General features: G+C 44.2%; 1 protein-coding gene across 1 annotated transcript in view; it reads left to right on the plus strand.

Moving 5' to 3' along the window:
* The first annotated feature begins 10,036 nt into the window (after window positions 1-10,036).
* LOC129823610 (vimentin-like) overlaps window positions 10,037-12,900 on the plus strand; it is a 33,316-nt gene continuing 30,452 nt past the window's right edge. The window contains exons 1-2 of the mRNA XM_055882468.1: window positions 10,037-10,726; window positions 11,327-11,387. Of these exons, the coding sequence (XP_055738443.1) occupies window positions 10,065-10,726; window positions 11,327-11,387 (723 nt within the window). The 5' untranslated portion in view covers window positions 10,037-10,064. The remainder of the gene's footprint in view (window positions 10,727-11,326; window positions 11,388-12,900) is intronic.

Raw genomic sequence — 12,900 nt, forward strand, 5'->3', positions numbered from 1 at the left:
TGTGGATAGTGAGTATGTTATCATGTGTGTGTGTGTGGATAGTGAGTATGTTATCATGTGTGTGTGTGTATGGATAGTGAGTATGTTATCATGTGTGTGTGTGTGTGGATAGTGAGTATGTTATCATGTGTGTGTGTGTATGGATAGTGAGTATGTTATCATGTGTGTGTGTGTGGATAGTGAGTATGTTATCATGTGTGTGTGTGTGGATAGTGAGTATGTTATCATGTGTGTGTGTGTGGATAGTGAGTATGTTATCATGTGTGTGTGTGTGGATAGTGAGTATGTTATCATGTGTGTGTGTGTGGATAGTGAGTATGTTATCATGTGTGTGTGTGTGTGGATAGTGAGTATGTTATCATGTGTGTGTGTGTGGATAGTGAGTATGTTATCATGTGTGTGTGGATAGTGTACAGTATGTGTCTGTTCCATAAGATGTATTTTTATCTGTTTTTAAATCTGATTCTTCTGCTGCATCAGTTACCTGATGTGGAATAGAGTTCCATGTAGTCATGGCTCTATGTAGTACTGTGGAATAGAGTTCCATGTAGTCATGGCTCTATGTAGTACTGTGGAATAGAGTTCCATGTAGTCATGGCTCTATGTAGTACTGTGGAATAGAGTTCCATGTAGTCGTGGCTCTATGTAGTACTGTGGAATAGAGTTCCATGTAGTCGTGGCTCTATGTAGTACTGTGGAATAGAGTTCCATGTAGTCATGGCTCTATGTAGTACTGTGGAATAGAGTTCCATGTAGTCTTGGCTCTATGTAGTACTGTGGAATAGAGTTCCATGTAGTCGTGGCTCTATGTAGTACTGTGGAATAGAGTTCCATGTAGTCGTGGCTCTATGTAGTACTGTGGAATAGAGTTCCATGTAGTCGTGGCTCTATGTAGTACTGTGGAATAGAGTTCCATGTAGTCATGGCTCTATGTAGTACTGTGGAATAGAGTTCCATGTAGTCATGGCTCTATGTAGTACTGTGGAATAGAGTTCCATGTAGTCATGGCTCTATGTAGTACTGTGGAATAGAGTTCCATGTAGTCATGGCTCTATGTAGTACTGTGGAATAGAGTTCCATGTAGTCATGGCTCTATGTAGTACTGTGGAATAGAGTTCCATGTAGTCGTGGCTCTATGTAGTACTGTGGAATAGAGTTCCATGTAGTCGTGGCTCTATGTAGTACTGTGGAATAGAGTTCCATGTAGTCGTGGCTCTATGTAGTACTGTGGAATAGAGTTCCATGTAGTCGTGGCTCTATGTAGTACTGTGGAATAGAGTTCCATGTAGTCGTGGCTCTATGTAGTACTGTGGAATAGAGTTCCATGTAGTCGTGGCTCTATGTAGTACTGTGGAATAGAGTTCCATGTAGTCATGGCTCTATGTAGTACTGTGGAATAGAGTTCCATGTAGTCATGGCTCTATGTAGTACTGTGGAATAGAGTTCCATGTAGTCATGGCTCTATGTAGTACTGTGGAATAGAGTTCCATGTAGTCATGGCTCTATGTAGTACTGTGGAATAGAGTTCCATGTAGTCATGGCTCTATGTAGTACTGTGGAATAGAGTTCCATGTAGTCATGGCTCTATGTAGTACTGTGGAATAGAGTTCCATGTAGTCATGGCTCTATGTAGTACTGTGGAATAGAGTTCCATGTAGTCATGGCTCTATGTAGTACTGTGGAATAGAGTTCCATGTAGTCGTGGCTCTATGTAGTACTGTGGAATAGAGTTCCATGTAGTCGTGGCTCTATGTAGTACTGTGGAATAGAGTTCCATGTAGTCGTGGCTCTATGTAGTACTGTGGAATAGAGTTCCATGTAGTCGTGGCTCTATGTAGTACTGTGGAATAGAGTTCCATGTAGTCGTGGCTCTATGTAGTACTGTGGAATAGAGTTCCATGTAGTCATGGCTCTATGTAGTACTGTGGAATAGAGTTCCATGTAGTCATGGCTCTATGTAGTACTGTGGAATAGAGTTCCATGTAGTCATGGCTCTATGTAGTACTGTGGAATAGAGTTCCATGTAGTCATGGCTCTATGTAGTACTGTGGAATAGAGTTCCATGTAGTCATGGCTCTATGTAGTACTGTGGAATAGAGTTCCATGTAGTCATGGCTCTATGTAGTACTGTGGAATAGAGTTCCATGTAGTCATGGCTCTATGTAGTACTGTGGAATAGAGTTCCATGTAGTCATGGCTCTATGTAGTACTGTGGAATAGAGTTCCATGTAGTCATGGCTCTATGTAGTACTGTGGAATAGAGTTCCATGTAGTCATGGCTCTATGTAGTACTGTGGAATAGAGTTCCATGTAGTCATGGCTCTATGTAGTACTGTGGAATAGAGTTCCATGTAGTCATGGCTCTATGTAGTACTGTGGAATAGAGTTCCATGTAGTCATGGCTCTATGTAGTACTGTGGAATAGAGTTCCATGTAGTCATGGCTCTATGTAGTACTGTGGAATAGAGTTCCATGTAGTCATGGCTCTATGTAGTACTGTGGAATAGAGTTCCATGTAGTCATGGCTCTATGTAGTACTGTGGAATAGAGTTCCATGTAGTCATGGCTCTATGTAGTACTGTGGAATAGAGTTCCATGTAGTCATGGCTCTATGTAGTACTGTGGAATAGAGTTCCATGTAGTCATGGCTCTATGTAGTACTGTGGAATAGAGTTCCATGTAGTCATGGCTCTATGTAGTACTGTGGAATAGAGTTCCATGTAGTCATGGCTCTATGTAGTACTGTGGAATAGAGTTCCATGTAGTCATGGCTCTATGTAGTACTGTGGAATAGAGTTCCATGTAGTCGTGGCTCTATGTAGTACTGTGGAATAGAGTTCCATGTAGTCGTGGCTCTATGTAGTACTGTGGAATAGAGTTCCATGTAGTCGTGGCTCTATGTAGTACTGTGGAATAGAGTTCCATGTAGTCATGGCTCTATGTAGTACTGTGGAATAGAGTTCCATGTAGTCATGGCTCTATGTAGTACTGTGGAATAGAGTTCCATGTAGTCATGGCTCTATGTAGTACTGTGGAATAGAGTTCCATGTAGTCATGGCTCTATGTAGTACTGTGGAATAGAGTTCCATGTAGTCATGGCTCTATGTAGTACTGTGTGTCTCCCATAGTCTGTTCTGGACTTGGGGACTGTGAAGAGATCTCTTGTGGCATGTCTTGTGGGGTATGCATGGGGTGTCTGAGCTCTGTGCCAGTAGTTCAAACAGACACCTTGGTGCATTCAGCATGTCAATACCTCTCATAAAGACAAGTAGTGATGCAGTCAATCTCTCCTCCACTTTGAGCCATGAGAGATTGACATGCATATCATTAATATTAGCTCTCTGTACATCCTAGGGCCAGCCGTACACATTGACTCTGTACCGGTACCCCCTGTATATAGTCTCCACATTGACTCAGTACCGGTACCCCCTGTATATAGCCTCCATATTGACTCTATACCGGTACCCCCTGTATATAGTCTCCACATTGACTCTGTACCGTAACACCCTGTATATAGCCTCCACATTGACTCTGTACCGTAACACCCTGTATATAGCCTCCACATTGACTCTGTACCGTAACACCCTGTATATAGCCTCCACATTGACTCTGTACCGGTACCCCCTGTATATAGCCTCCACATTGACTCAGTACCGGTACCCCCTGTATATAGCCTCCATATTGACTCTATACCGGTACCCCCTGTATATAGCCTCCACATTGACTCTGTACCAGTACCCCCTGTATATAGCCTCCACATTGACTCTGTACCGGTACCCCCTGTATATAGCCTCCATATTGACTCTATACCGGTACCCCCTGTATATAGCCTCCACATTGACTCTGTACCGTAACACCCTGTATATAGCCTCCACATTGACTCTGTACCGGTACCCCCTGTATATAGCCTCCACATTGACTCTATACCGGTACCCCCTGTATACAGCCTCCACATTGACTCTGTACCGTAACACCCTGTATATAGCCTCCACATTGACTCTGTACCGGTACCCCCTGTATATAGCCTCCACATTGACTCTGTACCGGTACCCCCTGTACATAGCCTCCACATTGACTCTGTACCGGTACCCCCTGTATATAGCCTCCACATTGACTCTATACCGGTACACCCTGTATATAGCCTCCACATTGACTCTGTACCGTAACACCCTGTATATAGCCTCCACATTGACTCTGTACCGGTACCCCCTGTATATAGCCTCCACATTGACTCTGTACCGGTACCCCCTGTATATAGCCTCCACATTGACTCTGTACCGTAACACCCTGTATATAGCCTCCACATTGACTCTGTACCGGTACCCCCTGTATATAGCCTCCACATTGACTCTGTACCGGTACCCCCTGTATATAGCCTCCATATTGACTCTGTACCGGTACACCCTGTATATAGCCTCCACATTGACTCTGTACCGGTACCCCCTGTATATAGCCTCCATATTGACTCTGTACCGGTACACCCTGTATATAGCCTCCACATTGACTCTGTACCGGTACCCCCTGTATATAGTCTCCACATTGACTCTGTACCGGTACACCCTGTATATAGCCTCCACATTGACTCTGTACCGGTACCCCCTGTATATAGCCTCCATATTGACTCTGTACCGGTACACCCTGTATATAGCCTCCACATTGACTCTGTACCGGTACCCCCTGTATATAGCCTCCACATTGACTCTGTAACGGTACCCCCTGTATATAGCCTCCACATTGACTCTGTACTGGTACCCCCTGTATATAGCCTCCACATTGACTCTGTACCGGTACCCCCTGTATATAGCCTCCATATTGACTCTGTACCGTAATACCCTGTATATAGCCTCCACATTGACTCTGTACCGGTACCCCCTGTATATAGCCTCCATATTGACTCTGTACCGGTATACCCTGTATATAGCCTCCACATTGACTCTGTACCGGTACCCCCTGTATATAGCCTCCACATTGACTCTGTACCGTAACATCCTGTATGTAGCCTCCATATTGACTCTGTACCGTAACACCCTGTATATAGCCTCCATATTGACTCTGTACCAGTACCCCCTGTATATAGCCTCCACATTGACTCTGTACCGGTACCCCCTGTATATAGCCTCCACATTGACTCTGTACCGGTACCCCCTGTATATAGCCTCCACATTGACTCTGTACCGTAACACCCTGTATATAGCCTCCACATTGACTCTGTACCGTAATACCCTGTATATAGCCTCCACATTGACTCTGTACCGGTACCCCTGTATATAGCCTCCACATTGACTCTGTACCGGTACTCCCTGTATATAGCCTCCACATTGACTCTGTACCGGTACACCCTGTATATAGCCTCCACATTGACTCTGTACCGTAACATCCTGTATGTAGCCTCCATATTGACTCTGTACCGTAACACCCTGTATATAGCCTCCATATTGACTCTGTACCAGTACCCCCTGTATATAGCCTCCACATTGACTCTGTAATGGTACCCCCTGTATATAGCCTCCACATTGACTCTGTACCGGTACCCCCTGTATATAGCCTCCACATTGACTCTGTACCGTAACACCCTGTATATAGCCTCCACATTGACTCTGTACCGGTACCCCCTGTATATAGCCTCCACATTGACTCTGTACCGGTACCCCCCTGTATATAGCCTCCACATTGACTCTGTACTGGTACCCCCTGTATATAGCCTCCACATTGACTCTGTACCGGTACCCCCTGTATATAGCCTCCACATTGACTCTGTACTGGTACACCCTGTATATAGCCTCCACATTGACTCTGTACCGGTACCCCCTGTATATAGCCTCCACATTGACTCTGTACCGTAACACCCTGTATATAGCCTCCACATTGACACTGTACCTTAACACCCTGTATATAGCCTCCACATTGACTCTGTACCGGTACCCCCTGTATATAGCCTCCACATTGACTCTGTACCGGTACCCCCTGTATATAGCCTCCACATTGACTCTGTACCGTAACACCCTGTATATAGCCTCCACATTGACTCTGTACCGTAACACCCTGTATATAGCCTCCACATTGACTCTGTACCGTAACCCCCTGTATATAGCCTCCACATTGACTCTGTACCGGTACCCCCTGTATATAGCCTCCACATTGACTCTGTACCGGTACCCCCTGTATATAGCCTCCACATTGACTCTGTACCGGTACCCCCTGTATATAGCCTCCACATTGACTCTGTACCGGTACCCCCTGTATATAGCCTCCACATTGACTCTGTACCGGTACACCCTGTATATAGCCTCCACATTGACTCTGTACCGGTACCCCCTGTATATAGCCTCCACATTGACTCTGTACCGGTACCCCCTGTATATAGCCTCCACATTGACTCTGTACCGGTACCCCCTGTTATATAACCTCGTTATTGTTATGTTATTGTGTTACTTTTTATTATTTAAGGGTTTGTAAAGTAAAGCATTTCACGGTAAAGTCTACACTTGTTGTATTCGGAGCATGTGGCAAATAAAGTTTTTATTTTATTTTTTATTTGTAATATTTACAGAGCACTCTGCCTAGGCAACCCCACAGCGCCATGGCAACCACGGATGTATTCATAACACTGTATGGTCAGTGAGCTCTGAGGTAAAAGAGAAGTGGTGGTAGCAGTAGGGCTACTGTCTTCACCTGCCACTGTTCCCCCTGTATTCAACTACACTCATCTGGCTGGCTGTGTATCTGTGAGGACAACAGGCAGTTATCTTCTTTAAGAGACCTAACCCTACTCTGGGGTGTCACTACTGTTATCTTCTTTAAGAGACCTAACCCTACTCTGGGGTGTCACTACTGTTATCTTCTTTAAGAGACCTAACCCTACTCTGGGGTGTCACTACTGTTATCTTCTTTAACAGACCTAACCCTACTCTGGGGTGTCACTACTGTTATCTTCTTTAAGAGACCTAACCCTACTCTGGGGTGTCACTACTGTTATCTTCTTTAAGAGACCTAACCCTACTCTGGGGTGTCACTACTGTTATCTTCTTTAACAGACCTAACCCTACTCTGGGGTGTCACTACTGTTATCTTCTTTAAGAGACCTAACCCTACTCTGGGGTGTCACTACTGTTATCTTCTTTAACAGACCTAACCCTACTCTGGGGTGTCACTACTGTTATCTTCTTTAACAGACCTAACCCTACTCTGGGGTGTCACTACTGTTATCTTCTTTAAGAGACCTAACCCTACTCTGGGGTGTCACTACTGTTATCTTCTTTAAGAGACCTAACCCTACTCTGGGGTGTCACTACTGTTATCTTCTTTAAGAGACCTAACCCTACTCTGGGGTGTCACTACTGTTATCTTCTTAACAGACCTAACCCTACTCTGGGGTGTCACTACTGTTATCTTCTTTAAGAGACCTAACCCTACTCTGGGGTGTCACTACTGTTATCTTCTTTAACAGACCTAACCCTACTCTGGGGTGTCACTACTGTTATCTTCTTTAACAGACCTAACCCTACTCTGGGGTGTCACTACTGTTATCTTCTTTAACAGACCTAACCCTACTCTGGGGTGTCACTACTGTTATCTTCTTTAACAGACCTAACCCTACTCTGGGGTGTCACTACTGTTATCTTCTTTAACAGACCTAACCCTACTCTGGGGTGTCACTACTGTTATCTTCTTTAACAGACCTAACCCTACTCTGGGGTGTCACTACTGTTATCTTCTTTAACAGACCTAACCCTACTCTGGGGTGTCACTACTGTTATCTTCTTTAACAGACCTAACCCTACTCTGGGGTGTCACTACTGTTATCTTCTTTAACAGACCTAACCCTACTCTGGGGTGTCACTACTGTTATCTTCTTTAACAGACCTAACCCTACTCTGGGGTGTCACTACTGTTATCTTCTTTAACAGACCTAACCCTACTCTGGGGTGTCACTACTGTTATCTTCTTTAACAGACCTAACCCTACTCTGGGGTGTCACTACTGTTATCTTCTGTTAGAGACCTAACCCTACTCTGGGGTGTCACTACTGTTATCTTCTTTAACAGACCTAACCCTACTCTGGGGTGTCACTACTGTTATCTTCTTTAACAGACCTAACCCTACTCTGGGGTGTCACTACTGTTATCTTCTTTAACAGACCTAACCCTACTCTGGGGTGTCACTACTGTTATCTTCTTTAAGAGACCTAACCCTACTCTGGGGTGTCACTACTGTTATCTTCTTTAAGAGACCTAACCCTACTCTGGGGTGTCACTACTGTTATCTTCTTTAACAGACCTAACCCTACTCTGGGGTGTCACTACTATTATCTTCTTTAACAGACCTAACCCTACTCTGGGGTGTCACTACTGTTATCTTCTTTAAGAGACCTAACCCTACTCTGGGGTGTCACTACAGAGACAGACGACAGAGGCGGCCTGTGTCCCATTTGGTAGCCCCTTGCATATTGTGCATATAGTACCTATGGCCCCTGGGCAAAAGTAGTGCACTAAATAGAGAATAGGCTGCCATTGGGGACACGTGTCGTACGACTAGACAGACACCAGAGAAACACAAAATAAGATCACAGGACATGTATAGGATTCCTCCCCTGGCTGACTAACATAACTCTCATGCATTAGAAAGGCCTTGCTACGATAACTGTTCTCAGTCATCCAGCCATGTGATTAGTGTTAGCAACTGGATAGCATCTCTCTTTGTGTATGTTAGACTCCCTGAGCACCAGGAACAATCCACGGGGAGAAGAAGAGACTCCCTGAGCACCAGGAACAATCCACGGGGAGAAGAAAAGACTCCCTGAGCACCAGGAACAATCCACGGGGAGAAGAAGAGACTCCCTGAGCACCAGGAACAATCCACGGGGAGAAGAAGAGACTCCCTGAGCACCAGGAACAATCCACGGGGAGAAGAAGAGACTCCCTGAACACCAGGAACAATCCACGGGGAGAAGAAGAGACTCCTTGAGCACCAGCAACAATCCACGGGGAGAAGAAGAGACTCCCTGAGCACCAGGAACAATCCACGGGGAGAGGAAGAGACTCCCTGAGCACCAGCAACAATCCACGGGGAGAAGAAGAGACTCCCTGAGCACCAGGAACAATCCACGGGGAGAAGAAGAGACTCCCTGAGCACCCGGAACAATCCACGGGGAGAAGAAGAGACTCCCTGAGCACCAGGAACAATCCACGGGGAGAAGAAGAGACTCCCTGAGCACCAGGAACAATCCACGGGGAGAAGAAGATTACTAGAATGTTCTAGTAGCACGTCCTCCTCCTGCAGCAGAAGAGGAGAGACACTACAAATTCAATATTCAAGAACAAGTCACATAATATTTTCTACAGACTTTCAATTGACACATAATGTGACATTAGTTATATTTCTTTGAGAAATTATACAAAGAAAGATAATTATAATAATGATAATAATAATAATAATAATGAGAATAATAATAAGGAGAATAATAATAAGGAGAATAATAATAAGGAGAATAATAATAATAATGAGAATAATAATAAGGAGAATAATAATAAGGAGAATAATAATAAGGAGAATAATAATAATAATGAGAATAATAATAAGGAGAATAATAATAAGGAGAATAATAATAATAATGATAACAATAATAATAACGATAATAACAATGACAATAATGATAATAATGATAATAATTAGGGTGTTTATACATGTCCTATTTCACACAGCCAGAGTCTAATATTATCAACAGCAACCCTGGAGCAATCAGGGTTATGTTGCCTTGCTCAAGGGTACACTGGCAGATGTTTCTCAGCTCGGTTACTGGCCCAACTCTCGAATCGCTAGGTTACCTGCCATTGCCCCTTGACGTTTCCGTAATGGATCAAATGATTAAGATATAATAGGAATGAAGCTTGTCCTATGGGAAAAGTCCAGTCTAGTTATCCATGTCTCTGGGCACCAACTGTCTTATCAGCCTTTTGATAGGATGTCCGAACTGTCACTCAAACTCCCTGTTGTCACTCAAACTCATTAGCATAAAGACCGGGGTATAAATACGGTCCCAGTGACACCCCTCCCGTGTCCGCTGAATGGGAACTGTGACGAGAGAGACAGAACAGCACAGAACAGGACCGAGACCCAACCCAGAGGAACTAAAACTTAGTAGCCTAACTAGCTCCACAGAAGAGACCGGACATCTCAGGATGACAGCAGCCCGTGGTCCTCAGTCCTCCTATAAGAAGTATTTTGGAGGGGAAAGGAACATGAGCCACTCCGCCTACCCCTCCAGCCGCCAGCTGTACTCCAACCCGGTGGCGGTGCGCTCCTCTCGGGTCTCTTTCGGCCTGTCCTCCGCCGCCCCGGGGGTCTACGCAACCAGGACCCAGCGGCTCCGCAGCAGCGCCCCGATGCCCCGGCTGTCCTCCGAGACCCTGAACTTCTCTCTGTCCGACGCCGTGAACTCCGAGTTCAAGACTAACCGGACCAACGAGAAGGCGCAGATGCAGTCGCTCAACGACCGCTTCGCGAGCTATATCGAGAAGGTCCGGTTCCTGGAGCAGCAGAATAAGATCCTGCAGGCAGAGCTCGAGCAGCTACGAGGGAAGGGCACGTCCCGATCCCGCATCGGGGACCTGTACGAGGACGAGATGCGCGAGCTGCGGCGACAGGTGGACCAGCTGACGAACGAGAAGGCGCGAGTGGAGGTGCACCGGGACAACATGTCTGATGATATAGACCGACTCAGAGAGAAGTAAGACAATCAGTTACATGTTTACCGAATAGTTATGGAGTAATTCATGACCATGATATATCCTACACAATGAAACGTTTTCTTCATTGATTGCACTACAAGACACGTATTACAATATAGTCCATGTTTACCTGGGTAGTTGTTGAGTAATTGACCACGTAGAGTCAACATTATTTAATAGAGGTCTAGGTGTGGTTCATTGCGCTAGTAATGACTTTATTTTCAATAATACATTGCGTGCTCCTCATTCGATTCTCAGACAGGCACATCGTGAGTTAGTGAGACTTCTCTGAATGAGCAGTGGCTGTTGAAATTCCAGTTTGTTGTCGTTGCATTGGGGTCTGATATTACACACTTTTTAATGCACTTTTTAAAGTGTTCTTGAATGTCTTGAAAGGACTCTCTGCCTGTCGAAACTTTGGTAAATTAAATATTTTTGCATCTGAGCTCCTAGAGAGTGAGGCTCTCTTTTATTTTCAAGTTTTCTACTCCGCTAGCCAGCACCTCGCCTAAATAGGTGCGCGTTTCTTTTTCTTCTAGATTGGAAGGGCTCTAACACAAGATATTATCCTCAGTACAGTATGTTGTGGTGTTTCCCAGACTGCAGGAGGAGATGATGCAGCGTGAGGAATCTGAGAGTACCATGCAGAGCTTCAGAGGGGTAGGACACAGCTTCATACTACCACACATCTTCGTTAAAGGGGAAGTTCACCCATTTTGACATGTGGCCTTATTTTCACTCTTTCTGTGCTTGTCGTTTTAAATATGCTGTTTCATTACAGAGAGTCATCACTTGTCAGTGACTACAATGTTTATAAAGTATGTTATAAAACGCTCCAAACCAACTCATATTACATCAGAAACTCATTCTGGATACTGTCTCTGCACTCAATGTTAGGTTTTAGTTTCCACTGTTCCATAAATCCATGTTTGGGTAATGCTGTTCACAACTACAAAGATGCAAATATAGATGAATGGGTGTCGAGACAGAATGAGATTCTGATGTAATATGAGTTGGGTTGGAGCTTTTTATGAATCAAATCAAAATTAAATCACATTTTATTGGTCACAGACATGTATTTAGCAGTTGTTGGGGTTGTGGCGAAATGCTTGTTCCTAGAGCTCCAACAGCTCCAACAGCTCCTAGCTCCAACAGCTCCTAGCTCCAACAGCTCCTAGCTCCAACAGCTCCTAGCTCCAACAGCTCCAGCAGCTCCAACGGTGCAGTAGTAGCATGCTTAAATAATGATTTTTTTTTCATGGGCAGAGAGAAAAATGTTCCGTTTCCTAGCTAATCTCATGCTGTTTTAGAGATCAGGAATCTTTGAACGACGGGATATTATTTGTCTTAATAATACAACATGTTAAATAATATATACTTTGGTCCATCAACATATCAGCAATCACACCATGTATATGCAGTCATATGACCAATTGGCCCTCTAGTGGCATCATGGGTGGAATGGAACTGTGACCACTAAATGCTGAGACTCTCATGAACACGATGAGGTTCTCCGTTTTGCCCGAGGATGCCTCACAAGACTCTTAAGATGGGGGCCGGTGCCAGTTTAACAATGAATAGACGTATAAATGGAGATAGTTTAGTGACTAAAATAAGGGGATAAATACATGTAAATAGTTCCCTGGTCTTATTTATTTCTCAGATATAGGAGAGAGACTTCCTTTAGATTTACTGTTTGGCCTATCTGATGTTCCATGTGTTTCTATTGGCTAACAGCAGTAAGGACTGTTATTCAATGTGTTTCTATTGGCTAATAGCAGTAAGGACTGTTATTCAATGTGTTTCTATTGGCTAATAGCAGTAAGGACTGTTATTCAATGTGTTTCTATTGGCTAATAGCAGTAAGGACTGTTATTCAATGTGTTTCTATTGGCTAATAGCGGTAAGGACTATCTGTTATGCATTGTGTTTCTATTGGCTAATAGCAGTAAGGACTATCTGTTATTCAATGTGTTTCTATTGGCTAATAGCAGTAAGGACTATCTGTTATTCAATGTGTTTCTATTGGCTAATAGCGGTAAGGACTATCTGTTATTCAATGTGTTTCTATTGGCTAATAGCAGTAAGGACTATCTGTTATTCAATGTGTTTCTATTGGCTAATAGCGGTAAGGACTATCTGTTATTCAATGTGTTTCTATTGGCTAATAGCA

The sequence above is a fragment of the Salvelinus fontinalis genome, chromosome 26 (assembly GCF_029448725.1).
Source record: "Salvelinus fontinalis isolate EN_2023a chromosome 26, ASM2944872v1, whole genome shotgun sequence".
In the NCBI taxonomy this organism is placed as follows: Eukaryota; Metazoa; Chordata; class Actinopteri; order Salmoniformes; family Salmonidae; genus Salvelinus; species Salvelinus fontinalis.